The 14,115-nt window shown below is 37.1% G+C and overlaps 1 protein-coding gene across 1 annotated transcript; it reads right to left on the bottom strand.

Annotated features, from left to right (window-relative positions):
* Positions 1-449: 449 nt before the first annotated feature.
* acsl5 (acyl-CoA synthetase long chain family member 5) lies at positions 450-12,414 on the bottom strand. The gene is made up of 21 exons (XM_030121716.1): positions 12,339-12,414; positions 10,043-10,208; positions 9,709-9,820; positions 7,716-7,780; positions 7,526-7,627; positions 7,294-7,393; positions 6,850-7,028; positions 6,682-6,714; positions 6,539-6,590; positions 6,266-6,339; positions 6,098-6,175; positions 5,857-5,991; positions 4,940-5,074; positions 2,999-3,094; positions 2,547-2,619; positions 2,312-2,400; positions 1,615-1,731; positions 1,390-1,533; positions 1,201-1,302; positions 916-987; positions 450-587 (listed from the first exon to the last, which is right to left on the bottom strand). Exons 2-21 carry the CDS (start codon positions 10,196-10,198, stop codon positions 450-452), a joined length of 2,052 nt encoding a protein of 683 aa, XP_029977576.1. The 5' UTR covers positions 10,199-10,208; positions 12,339-12,414.
* Between the last annotated feature and the right edge of the window lie 1,701 nt (positions 12,415-14,115).

Genomic DNA, 14,115 nt, shown 5'->3' with positions numbered 1-14,115 from the left:
CTGTATGCTAGATTAACTCTGCAGTGTCCTTGATCAAGGTGCTGGTTTAGATCGGTAGCCGATCCCCAGAGCCTTCTTCTGCAGTCTAAAGTGGATTAGACGGGTTAAATGCAGAGGCTGAACTTCCCAGCAGCAACATTAGAAGGAACTGTTCCTTACTGTAAATCTTTGAGACTAGGGTTGAATTCCCAGCCTTCACCCAAATGTTCAAGAGTGATTCACTCAAGTTGAATCCAAAAAGTGTGTCCAGCCAACCCCCAGACTGAATTTAATATCAGGTTAACAGGGAGATGAGTTTAGCAGAACCTTATTGTCTTTGGTGACTCATTCTAGCAGGATCGTTGCTTTGAGAACTAAGACATATGGCAAATGTAAAGCTTGTCTTTACGTGCATATAGGAAAGGCCCCAATAACTGATGTACTCCATACTTTAATGAGCATAGTTTAATTTATTGGATGTTGGCATATAATTTATCAATCTGTGGCTGAAATAAAGCCTTTAGTTCAGCCCTCTTTGCCTTGAGTGTTGGAGTCAGGAGTCCATTCTCAATGGTGAACTGCTCTGGGTGAAGGTACACATCTTTCACCTGTATCATATGAGAAAAGTATAGTTAGTTAGATCATATTCCTAATTTCAAATGCAGGTTGTGTCATGTTTTGGAAGGGAGAAGCAGCAAGATCAGAGAAATGAGTGTCAGACTCTGAATGTGTTTAGCATGAACAAGCTACTGCTACATGTAAGCACTAGAGGCTTAATAGAGGTCATGTTTAGTGAAATGTACACACTACTAAAAGTATGTTTGAAGGTTGATGACCTGCAAATGTTATGTTTAGATATACTGCAAGTCTGTCAATTAGAATTTTATTATAATCATTAAAATTATACAGAAAATGTTGAAATCCATGCCCAGATACCTGCTCAAAGGTTTTAAGCCCTGCTTCTTTTCCCAGTTTGATCATGTCTGAAAGAATGGCCTTCTTGATTTCCTGCAAAACACAATGTTATAGTTAAACACTCAAAAAGAAAACAAAAAAAAGACAAACATTTGATTTGCTGACATTCCTTATGATTTACAGCAGGCATGCAATGCCATTTATGGTTTTTGTGTTTTAAAAGTAAATATTTACTCAAGGTTTCTTAACTTGTGCAGATCATTTTTGGGGCATGTTTAATGTTTTATAGTGAAACACAAATTGTACCGTCTTTTTGCAGAGATTGTCAATAGAATCTTGTAATCCCAAATTCTTGGCAAAGCTCGGCAGGACTTCTGGGTCAGGGACTACAATGCCGACCAGGCAGGACTGCAGAAACAGAGCTCATTATTGTCAGAGGGATTCACTGAATATTCTACGTCCAGTGTGTACATATGCAGAGGTTGCTTCACTTACCTGCAGACTGTCTCCATGCACAAAGACTTGGGCCACTGGTGCACTACGTACATAGACATTTTCAATTTTCTCTGGTGCAATGTACTCCCCTTGGGCCAGCTTGAAGATGTTCTTCTTACGGTCGATGATCTTAAGAACTCCACTCTATCGCAACAGTTCATAACTTAAGATTTTGTTTATATGAGGGAAATGTTAAAGTAAGCAGTTTGTGGATTTGGTTCTTACTGGCAGCCATTTCCCAATGTCTCCAGTGTGGAGCCATCCGTCTTCATCCAAGGCCTCTGCAGTCTTCTCCGGGTCTTTCAAATACCCCTTGAAAACATTTCTACCCTTGATGCAGACCTGAGAAGAAACCAGAAACATGATTCAAGGTGAGAACAGTCAATCAAAACATCAAGTTTCAGCATTCCACATTTAAAAGTTTCAGCAGGCTGCATGTTTTTGTGCCAGTGGGGAAAAATACTGTTATGGCCTTTCAATATATTTTAAGTCAAGTGATTTGGAAGGAAATAAGACCTTAAAAACATCTTGACTTTTTTCTGTTGTCTGCCTAGTTTGTTTAAGTAGGAATTCAGAAGTTATTAGTTAAGCTCTGACATTTGTATACTCCTTCACAAAATGTACTTAAAACTTTTTCCACCCAACAAGTTTCTGTAGCTGCTTTTCCAATTCAGGAACTGTACCCAGGATATTGAAAGACCTTGGCACATTTCCACTGAGTTGGGAAAACAAAAAAACAGGTTTGAATGCATGTAATAGTGTTTGATTTTTAGCAATTTTCTTGAAAAACTGTAATCATGCATCATAATCTTTACTATACTTAGCTGAAACTAATAACCATCAGAGTCAGATAAAATATCACCCAGATCCCTTATATATTTTACAGGAATTATTTACATCAAGTAAAGTAACCAGAACTTACTTCCCCTTCACCATTTGATGCAAAGTAATTCATTTCTTCAACATCCACTAATTTCACAATGTTACAAGGCAGGGGCGCTCCCACATGTCCTGGAAAAGTAGTGAGACAGTATTTAAGAGAATGTGTCTAGTGATAACATTTAATCTTTATAGTACATATTGTTTGAAATAAGTTCTTTTGTTTTATTAGTAGCTAATGACACATTTCCTTATCAAGCTCCCTCTGAACTACATACCAGAGGTGGCATCTCCAGGTGTGGTGAAGGTGCAACCGGCTGTGCACTCTGTTTGGCCGTATGCCTCATAAATCTAAGGAAAAAAAACAAAACAAAAAAAAAAAAAAACACACACACAAAAAAAAGTTGAACCAGAGCCAATTAAGGAGTGCAACCAGGTCAACGTGACAAGCAATCGATACAACCCAACACCATTTTTGCAATCTTTACTCCCCAAACAAAAACATGACATGGTTACTGTGCCATTTTGCAGCCTACACCAAAGGTCATTAAAGTTCTACCACAGGGAGAAATCCCCTCCCACTGTCTCTTAAAGAGGAAAAGTAAGTTAGTAGTCTATTATATTTAGTGAGCATAACTTAGTTCCATTCCATCCCCACTTAGATCAAAACTTGTGGCTATGTGTTGCAAAGATATTGTACAGATATAGGACACAAGATACTTGTTATTACCTGACATCCCAGGGAGGCGCGAAGGAAGTTGAGAACAGAGGGGGAGATTGGAGCTGCTCCCGTCACCATGACCCGCACACGACCCCCGAGAGACTCCTACGGTCGACATAAAGCACTTCCATCAGTGAAGTTTATCCATGATATGTTAATGATGTAGCAAAAATGTTACAAAAATAACCCTTGTGGAGCTCTTCAACTACCCTGAAGCCAAAAATGTGCATGTACACAGGAAAAACAACTGCTATAAAATCATCTTAATATCTTTCCTATATACATCTCTTAACCCTCTTCAGCTCTGCTCAAAACTTTTAACCCTTTAAATGGTAATTTGAATATGTGATGCCATTTGTTTTAATAAAAAAAGTGAGATATTTTAATACACTGTGGAGGGATATGGCACTGATTAGAATCATAATCTTGGACATAAAGAAATGATAACATTGGTTTCATATAGGCTTTAATGTAAAATAACTGCTGAACCTCTACCTTTGTGCAGTCAGGTAAAGGAGGAAATTTGTCTCATTTGGATCTTCAGAAGCTCCATAGTGAGTGTGTATAATTCATAAAACGAGGTTAGTGTCATCATTTGCATTTGTTGAATTCATAATGTAACCTTTTGGGCACATGTGAATGATCAATTAATAAATACATGTACCTTGAAAAACAAGTACAATATTAGAATGAAAGGTTTTAAGACGCTTATGTGGGGAAAAAAAAAAAATTGGAAGCTGAAAATGCTGATCTTCTTGAGGTTCTGTCAGTTCACAGTAAAAGCATCTTTTTTTAATTTACTAAAATGATCAATTCTCAAAAATGTGGACTTAAAGAGCCAGATAAGACTTTGGGTTCACACCTGATGCAAAATTATAGAAAAACTTAATATACAAGAGAGGGGTCCATAATACTTCTCTGGACCTTTGAGAGTTAGTTTTGGAGCTCAGTTTAGAAGGCAACAACATCTTATATGAACCAACATAAATGACAATACAACAGTAAATAGAGCTGCAACCGATTAATCGACTCAAAGTGATCCAAAAAAAAAAATCATTCAACCACAATTCTTCACAATTTCCTTCATTTCTCTGCTGTTAAACATTGGTTCCACTGTTGTGTTTCACATGGACGCTTATTGTGATGCACAAAGAAGCTTCGATTCAGGAAAACTGCAATAGAATATTTCCCTTCAATCAATTCGAGTCGATTAATCGAATCGGGAATTTTTGCATTCACTTCAAGCTCCTAATCGATCAATCGGTTGCAGCTCTAAGTAAATATGTTCAAGAGCCAACTGAATTTCCATTGTAGTCCAGGATTCATGAAAAAAAAAAAAAAACATTTTATTTCATACAAACTGTTGTGGTGTGTTGGTGTATCATGTGACCACTTTGCAAGAATATCAACATTTGTTGCTCTAAGCTGCTTATGGTGTGAAAGTGCGGAACCGCAAGTTACTCATGATTTATTTGAGGCCGTAGACTGTAAACAGTCCAATTTCACCACAGTAGGAAAGTTGCTGAAGGACAGAATATGCAGCACAGGAGGTATGGAGAGGTGAGGGAGAGAAAGGCAAAGTGTGATTCATAAATGTGGTATTTTATGGCTGTTTCATAGTGCTTATGGTTGTAAAATGAATAAACACATCAGTACCTTAGTGCAACCTGCAACACATACCGATCACAGGTCAGCTCACACACTGTTTTTAATCTGTTGACTATTTCTCAGCTAATTTTACAGCCTTAGTTAAAACATATATTTCCAACTTGTACACAGAAAATGAGCTGTGTATGTCCGTTTGAAAGTAATACTAAATAAATGAAGCTATTCATGTCTGTTTTTGCCATTGATCCTAGTTTAACCATAATCCTAGAGCACCAGCAGACCATGGAGATGCTTATATAATCCCAGTCAGTTCTACATAGTCAGTTGAAATAGAACTTGTACCTGGACTTTGTGAAAGATGAGCTTGTCCCATATGCTGTTTTTCCTGATGATGCCCTCCCTCACTTCAGCGTATTTCCTGTCCACAGCGAAGTTCAGCAGCCATTTCTTGAAAGGCGTCTTTGCTCCACTTTGGACCTAAGAGGAAAAATATATTGTTGAATGTCAAAATAGTGTGGTTAATATTTAATTATGTACTTATTTAATATCAACATGGTCAAGCAAAATTTTTCTGCGCTCGAAAAGGAGTGGGAAGAAGTATAACTTATTGATTCCCACCCCTTTTCACAAATTAATAATTAAATTGGCTTTGTTTTGTTAACACACCTTTTCTTCTGTATATTTTTACAACACCACAATATATCCATACAAACCATTCACATGCACTTTTTTGGTCACCTCACACACAATCAGATTTGCATAATCAACTGTTTTTTAATATAAACTATAACATCTATATGCTCTTTAATTATTTACAACAAATACAATGATCAATAAATGTGATAATATATTCTTATGATAATTACAATAATGTCTTATTTTATGCGTACTTCTATTTTATAACAAGATGTTCACTTATTCAGAGTATTATTCATTAGTATTAGAGTATGTTAAAATATGAGAAAACATCAGATTAGCTGCATTAAAAATGTTTTTATTTTATAGTTTTCACACAGTATATCACTCTCTAATGATGGGTTTTAAATATATGTTTCTTCGCTTCAAAAATTAAACACATGGTTTTTGTAACTCCATAAAAAATAGGTTCATTAAAAAATTTTTCAATCACATTGGTTTTTTTTCCATGCCTAAAGAGGAACAAAAACAATCTGGAAAAAAATCTTGACAAAGGTTCTCATAATTCATGCATAAAAGGGTTAAACCAAAAATGGAATAGAGGGGGGTTTATGATTACTAACTTTGTCGTAGACTCTGTTTAGAAGCCGAGGCACTACAGGGAAAATGGTGGGCTGCAGGGTTTTCATGTCATCTGGCAGCAGTCTGATGTCACCCTGGAAGAATCCCACCTTACCCCCAGCACCATACAACACCGTCTGCAAGAAACCCCCAAGCAAAGCCAATGTCGCCATATAAATTTCAACAGATTCTCACATCTTTGTAAATACATGGACTGTAATAATCAGTTGAACTGGACCGTACCTGCACAACTCTTTCAAACATGTGCGCTAAAGGCAGGAACGAAATGCTGACGTCCTCTGGCGTTGGAATCACTGATGACTATGGAATGATGAAGATATCAGCAAATAGTATTCCAAAAATTAAGAGAAGTCACATGCTTTGAAATGGAAAATTTGCGTTTGCACAGACCTCGAAGCTTCTGATAACGCCAGCTGCATCAGAGACCACATTCTCATGGGTTAACATCGCTCCTTTTGGGTTTCCTGAGAAATCATTTATCCCATTAAGAAACATGCCTCCCCAGAAAGTTTCATTCTGGTTTAGAAATCATGAAATCTTTGCTTATCTATCCACTCTTACCACTTAATGAATAATCTATGCCATAAATCTTATTGTATGAGGCGATTACACACAAGTACTTTATTAGTTTCACTGCAAATTGACTTAATATCTATAAATTACCTGTTGTGCCACTGGTGAAACACACAATACTCAGGTCATCTGGTTTGGGTGGCTGTTGATCAGCAGAACCATGTTGACATGCAGCTTAATACATCTCATAACAACTTAAACTGATTACATGAATATAGTAGAAACAAACTTACAACTGGCTTTTGAAGATTATTTTTTCCCACAGCCTGGAGAGAAACAAAAACAAAACATGTTTTAATAATGTGGTTGCTTCTACTGATGGTTTTAGTTCTAAATACAGATTCCAATGATTTGTTCGATAATGAAACCAAATACACAAGCGGTGAGTCATTAGAAACTACCTCCACATCCTGCAAGGACACAACATCCACCCCAATCTTTTTTCCCCGCTCCACCAGCTCAGGATCAAAAGTGTCCATAATGATGATGGTTTTGAGAACTGGAGTCTGGCCTTTCTCCCGATTCTGCACCAGTGTTTCTGCTTTGTTTTGATTATCACAAAGCACTGTGGAAATCTCAGCTGGAAACAAATGCAGAGTAAACGTTAATGCTGCTGTTGGCATTATGAGCAGAGAAACTGCAGCGGGTCAAGTTAAAATGTACTTAGACTATATACTCTGCATCAGTAAAGCATTATTGAATTGTGTGTCAAGACAAGCACAAAAGGAAGAGTGAAACAGAATGCATGACATATGAGGAGCAGATGCCTGTGGGGATCAGTGAAGTTGAGGACCAAGGTCTGCTCTGTAATTAAAAGCGTTAAACTGCAGAGCGCTTCCTGTTACCTCGGTCGATAATGAACACAAGAGCCTCAGGTCCAAGGGTGTCATACAAGGGAACTGCTACCATGGAGTAGGTGTAACAGGCCAGCTCACCAATAATCCACTGTGAACAACCAATTAGGCATTAAACTACAAAGCTGTGGTTTGTAGGTCACACTGAAAATGGGCTCCTTTGGAAAAACTTCCAAACAGGAGGCCACACTTGACACATTTAAGACCATGTGGGTGTACTTACTTCTGGTCTATTCTGAGCAAATATACCGATGAAAGTGTCTGAGTTAGGCTTCAAACCCCTGTGAAGAAGCCCCGACCCCAAGTGCTCTGCCCTGTCCGACACCTTCACAGAGTAAATAAAAGTACATACATCAGCTGGGTAGCTCAAAAGTCTATTTTTACCATTTTAAATGAGTTCTGCTGCATTTTACCTGCTTGTACCTCAACCACTGGTACGGCCTTCCAGGTTTTCTGTAGCCCAAACATGGTCCATTGCCTGCAAATGAAACGTATAACCATGTTTGGCAGATTCACAGTGAAGCTCCAGTTCTACATTCAGATACAAGATGATTGAGTTTGACAAGAAAGGATATTGGAATTAAGCATTGCGGCAAAGTATGTAAAACCAAGCTCTAGTTCATGAACGAGGAAGAGAGCACTGGGCAAGCGAGCAATAGACTGAATAATGGAAAAAAAAACGTGAAATGGAGTAAAATATTATCAATTCTGTCACAGTGGTTATGTTCTTTAAATGGATAAGCACACTGACACCTTTGCAAAACTCTACAGGAATGCTTTAGAGCACAGATGTCAAACATGCGGCCCGGGGGCCAAATCCGGCCCACCAAAAGGTTCAGTCTGGCCCCTGGGATGAATTTGTGAAATGCAAAAAAAAAAACATAACACTGAAGATATTAACAGTCAAGGATGTTAAAATTATTTTAGGTCATTTCAACCTAAAAATGGCCAGACCAGTAAAATACTATCATAATAACCTATAAATTATGAAAACTGCTAATTTTTCTCTTTGTTTTAGTGTAAAAAATTTACATTACAAAAAAAAAAAAAAAAAAGTGAATATCTGAAATCTCTTCAGAGAAGTATGTGGAATTTTAATAATATTCTCCCTGTTAACTGTTTTGTGTATTTTTAGATCCACTGTGATCTCCAAGTTATGATTCACATGTATAAATGATAAACTAAAGTGTAATATTGTTAACATTGCACTTATTTTTCTTAATATTTACAGTTTGTTCATATTTGTTAATGTTATGTTGGAGTACAATTCGTAGATGTAAATTTTCATTATGGAATTTTACTTTTGTCACTCAAAAGTTATTATCCTATTATTTATATTATTTTACTGGTCCGGCCCACTTAATATTGTATTAAGCTGAATGTGGCCCCTGAACTAAAATGAGTTTGACACCCCTGCTTTAGAGGCACAAGCTTCCATTTGTGGTCACTTTGCCCAGAATTTTGTTTCTCAGGTTTTGCAGAAAGGAGAGAGCTGTGGAACTGGAAGGCTCCTCTTCATTCCCCATTTTTCCATCTCTATAATCATGACTCAGGAATTGATCTTGTGCATTTTTAGGGAATTGAGGCATATTTCAAAATGGTCATTAAAGGACTAGAGGCAAGATCGAGGAAATGCATTTATTCTCAGTCTTTGCTTTGTAGATTCAGTGACTGGACCCATGATGTGCAAATAGTAACATGACCTGCATCTGGATTATACAGCCCATGACAGGATCTGGGCTTTAATTGAAGTTTAACTTATTCTGAAGTTGTACAGTTAAAATGATCATATTTGCTTGTGTTAATTAAAAGGGAAAAAAAGTAATGCTACATCTCTTACTGACACATTATGGCATGTTGAGAATTGAATTAAAAGTTAACAAAAAAAATTCTACGTTTACATGAACACTCCTGACAGAGGACAAAGGATAGGGGGAAACATCGACAAAATAACAGATAAAAGATGCATCTGTTCCTCATGTCACAGCTGAGGATGTGACTTTGTAAAGTCCTGTTGCCTTGGCTGCTCGCCTTAACACCTCCCCTCACATTTCTGGTGGGAGGGACTAAGACAAGGCAAAGAACTACATCCAAGATATGAGAAAGGAAGGGGGGTTGACTTGTGTGTTTGTGTTGTACATCTACACATGTTGCAGGATGCAGTCATTGGCCGTAGATAGAAACTCACTGCCTGAAGTTCACAGGCCCAGAAATGTCCCAAGCACAGTAAAACAAAAATGAAAGCAAAGTACAGGAAGAGATCAGGGTTTCTGCAGGTAAATGTACCACGATTTGAGAAAGGGTCAGGAGTGATGACTGAGAAGGATTATTATCAATATAGTGTTTTCAAGAAAATGTTACATACTTTGCCTTTAAATAACAAAACGAGTGGGATTTTTCATTCACCTGAAACTTTGAGTCCCCTTTGAAAAACTTCATAGAGGGTTTTGGCATCATCATGGTAATACGCCATCAAGTTGTTGTTATCTTCTAGCAGTGCAGTTTTGCGTGCTCCATCCTAAACATGTCAAAAGAGGCGACAATCTGAGAACAGCAGTCTGATGAATAGTGGTTTGCGGTTATATTGTTTTTAGAGCGCACCAACCCTCTGTGAAAGCGCTCATCAGCAATTTCTGTCTGCCATATGATAGAGATAAATCACTCCGAAGACCAACTCAGCGCATTGTTAAACTGAAAGCACAGTCATGAACATTTGTAAAGCATTAAAAGCTCCCCTTACTTTTATACCCAGAGTTTGACAGTTGAGGTCGACGCAGGTCCGGAGGGGACTGGGCCGTGTGTTGAGGTAAAATAGGGTAGCAGCTGCCACCGCAAACAAGGAGATGATGGCAGGGGTTGGGAGGGGGGAGAACAGCAGCTGGAAAAGGAACTCCATGGTGCAAAGCCTGCTGGGAGAAAAGACAGTGCTATCAAAGTTTTAGTCAATCACCATCCTGCAAATCTCTGTCCCTTACTGCCTTGAGTAGCAACTTACTGACTTACTGGGATCAAACCCAATAAACCTTTTTTTGATCAAGGTCATTTTTATTAAGATTTTGAGAAGTGACCACCCCCTGTTCTGTTTTCTATAGTCAAAGATTGAACAACATATACAGAATTAACTAAGTTGGAATCTGAGTTTTTTTTTTTCTTTCTTTCTAAGTGAGTATATGAGCCCCATCTGGCTGGTGAAGTGCATCTCCTGGACTCAAAAAAAAATCACTGGATTGACATTTATTTATTTATTTTTTCTACCAATGTTGATATGCTGGGAATTTTCATGATCATTCCAAATAAAGATACAATTTAAACAAAAAAAGATTTTTAAAAGTATAAATACAATTACATTTACTATACAAGTATTTTTCCTTTTTTACCCTCCCAGAAATATTACAAATTCCAGAGGAAAAATGAAAACAAAAATGCACAAATACATATACACATATACTTGTACACTACACTGTACAAATTAATCTAATCTGCATTTATAGTTTCAACAAACCCAATAAACTTATTATGAATTTTAAATTCAGTTTCATTTATAGAACCCAATATCACAACAGTCGCCTCGCAGAGCTTCACAGAAATGGATGAATTGATTAAAAAAAACACGACAGTAAGCAAACAGTCAGTAACCATTGCAGGCATCTTCACTTGATGAACTATGCTTAGAGCAGAAAAGTAAGTATTAGTATTGATATTCATTTAGTTGAATATACAGTCAGTGAGTAGAAAAACTGTTCAGAGTTCAAGTGTTTGACCTTTGAAATGCGCTAATCAGCTGTGAACCATTAAAAAACTGGTAGTCTTTGCATCGGTCTAACTTTGCAGGCTACTTGGGGCAGCAGAAACAAGTTGTGAACATCGATGTATACAATCTGTATCGTAGTCTATATCATAACACTGGAAGGTCTCAGAGTGTCTGTGTGTGTGTGTGTGTGTGTGTGTGTGTGTGTGTGTATCTGCACAGTTCTGAGAAATTCAGATGTTTCCAACAGGCCAATTTGGTTCCTACAGTTGAGGGATAGTCCCATCTCCACATTAAACACCTTGGCAAGTTGATAGGATTAATATTCTGGGAGATAATAGTAATTTTGGAATACAATAGCCTTACAATCACATTGCTATGCCCATGATGGTTGACGGGAAGCACAGTACTACATTGCATTATAGGAATTGAAGTTAAAAACAGGAACGATGCATTTCGGGTCAAAACACAGTATTGTCCCATCAGAGAGCAAGCTTTAATTGATTGCCATTCCAACATTTATTTCAATATAAAGTGGTTCCTTGTTTTGGATAATCCCTTATGGTCCAACTAAAGCAAAAATGAATTTAAAAGTAAAAATTTGGGTCATTTAGCAACACTAATCTGTCTAATTGTCTCTAAAATGTCCCATCAGAGAGATTTCGAATACCGTGTGTTGACCCTTTACTAACTTCAGTCCCTAGATATCGGTATTAATATGACCTTTGGTTCCCTATGGGTCAATGTGCTAGTTGTAAATAAATGTATATAAATTAACATTTATATGGTAAACCACCTGATCTAGTGCAGTGCTATTCATTTCTAGGTGTATTTTTCCAGCGCTTACTCTCTTGTAGTTCTATGTCAGATCACTTTGAAAATCTCAATGACATTTTTGACCTCTCAGCAGCTAAGTGACGCAATATCTATTAGCTTGCTCTGTCACTTTGCTATTACCTCATTGATGGCAAGAAAGCTGAACAAGATGATTTGATGTTGAATTTGAGCGAAACAATGTAATCATTATAATACAATGTTTCCAGTCATTTGATTCATATACTGGAAAAAATTCACAACAGTGCTGACCTGAAAACCTGTTGCATTTCTAAAATCCAAGTGTGAGTTAATTCGTAACCAGTAGTTTTTCCTACACATCAGATTTTACTCTTTTTAAAATGATGTATGATGCAGCTTCTTACTCACATTAAACATGACTATTTATAATCAGTCAACAGAAACACAATGAATAAATGCATTTAAAAACAGCACACACTCTTGTTTCTCCTACCTGCCGTTGACCAAATGTCACTGTGGTCCTCTCAGGTGTTCTTCTCCTCTCCACTCCCACTCACAGACAGGTGTACACCAGAGAGCCTTCTCTGCTCTGGAGAGTGAAAATATAGAGTAAGAGAACTCATAAAAAAAAACATCCTGACAGAGTTAAACCTTTGAACCTTGGCCACTATCACTTCCACTGATAAAAAAAAAAAAAAAAAAGCACAGAATTCACAACTGTTTTGATCTTTTGCCATATTAGAGAGAATATCATCCAAGTGATCAAGAATTATAGGAATACATTTAACAATCTTATACATTACTTGAACATTTGATTTTAAAAACAGTATTTTACTTTTATCATTGACAGTTCAAGACAACGTCAAAAGTGGACCAAGATGCTACATATGATGAAAGGTCAGTGTTTTATCTCATCTCAATTATGTTCAAAGTCCTGAATGTGCAACTAAGCACCAGCACTGAAAATGAAGACATCCAATCACATTTTTGTACAGCAGGTAGATCACCTATAATGAATAAAGATATTTCTAGATATATATATTGCAGGCCTAAATTTAGATTTGTTGATTTGTATAACTAAAGATGCACCTTGTTTATTTGATTCAATTTTCTCATTTAAAAAGTATGCTAATGGCCCTGAGTGAACTACTTTATCTCAAATTCGTAGGTCTAAAAAAGTGTTATCAGATGAAGCAGGATGTGTTCAGCCTGTGTTAAGATAATCCCCAAGGATAAAATAAGATTGCACTTGTCATTTATTCTCACTGATAAAAGAGGATCTGATTTAACTGAAGGATAACTTGATGTTCCTGGAGTTTTGAAGCTAACACACAGTTTGTAATTTTAGGTTTTCTGAAATGCAATGGTAAAGTTGCGTGTATGATTCAGTTGTGTCGGACAGTGACACGATGAGCTGAAGGTAAAGGTTCATTAGGAAAAGCTTTGAAGGGTTACCTGGTGGGATTAGCAGAGGTTGTTAGGGACTGGGCCGAGCAGGGATCCCTAGGGAGAAAAGCCGCTGAAACCAGCAACACCACTAATGTACAATCTGCCCACCTGTGGTCATTAGCACCTTAAACTGCACACAGGTGTGAGAGGTTGGTTCACACACAGCAGGGCTCGACCTGCCTCGTGTGGTTTTTGCACCCCTGCAACAATAGGTTATCTCTCAAGGGATAAACACCACAGTTTTCATCTTTATGTATTGAATTCTGCAAAATCAATATTCATTTTCCACTATTCATTGATACATTCTGTGTCTGTCTTTGTGTGTTTTCTTTCCCTGTTACAGAAAAATAGTGTTGAACTTTGACACTAGATTTATGATGTGCAGTAACAGCTGATAGGGGGAGTTGGTTGTAGTGACTTTGGATGGGAGTGTAGATAGAAACAGCATTTTCATCCCTATATTACCCTGGTTTATATTGCAGTTATGTATATTGTGTGAGGATTGAACAGGGGAGTACATTTATAATCCATGTAGGTGTTTTATGGTTTGTGGATGGGGTGGGGTTGTCATGATGTTGATCTGTTTGACCAGATAATCCTTATTGTATTTAATGCGCTGGATCTTTGTTTTAAATTTACTGTTGATTTACTCTACATTTAGTTTTTGTTTTGTTTTTTTCATAGTCCTTGAGAAATAAATATATAAATTAACCTGCCTATTAAATCAATCTAATCAGGAACTTTTCTTGCCAAATCAGCCACAATATACACTACAAACAAAAAGTTAAGGATATTTTTAATTTTTGGGCTATTTTTTTCAG

This window comes from Sphaeramia orbicularis, chromosome 19 (genome assembly GCF_902148855.1).
Source record: "Sphaeramia orbicularis chromosome 19, fSphaOr1.1, whole genome shotgun sequence".
NCBI lineage: Eukaryota > Metazoa > Chordata > Actinopteri > Kurtiformes > Apogonidae > Sphaeramia > Sphaeramia orbicularis.
Note: the sequence above shows the minus strand (reverse complement) of the source record. Positions and strands in the feature narration are given on the sequence as shown.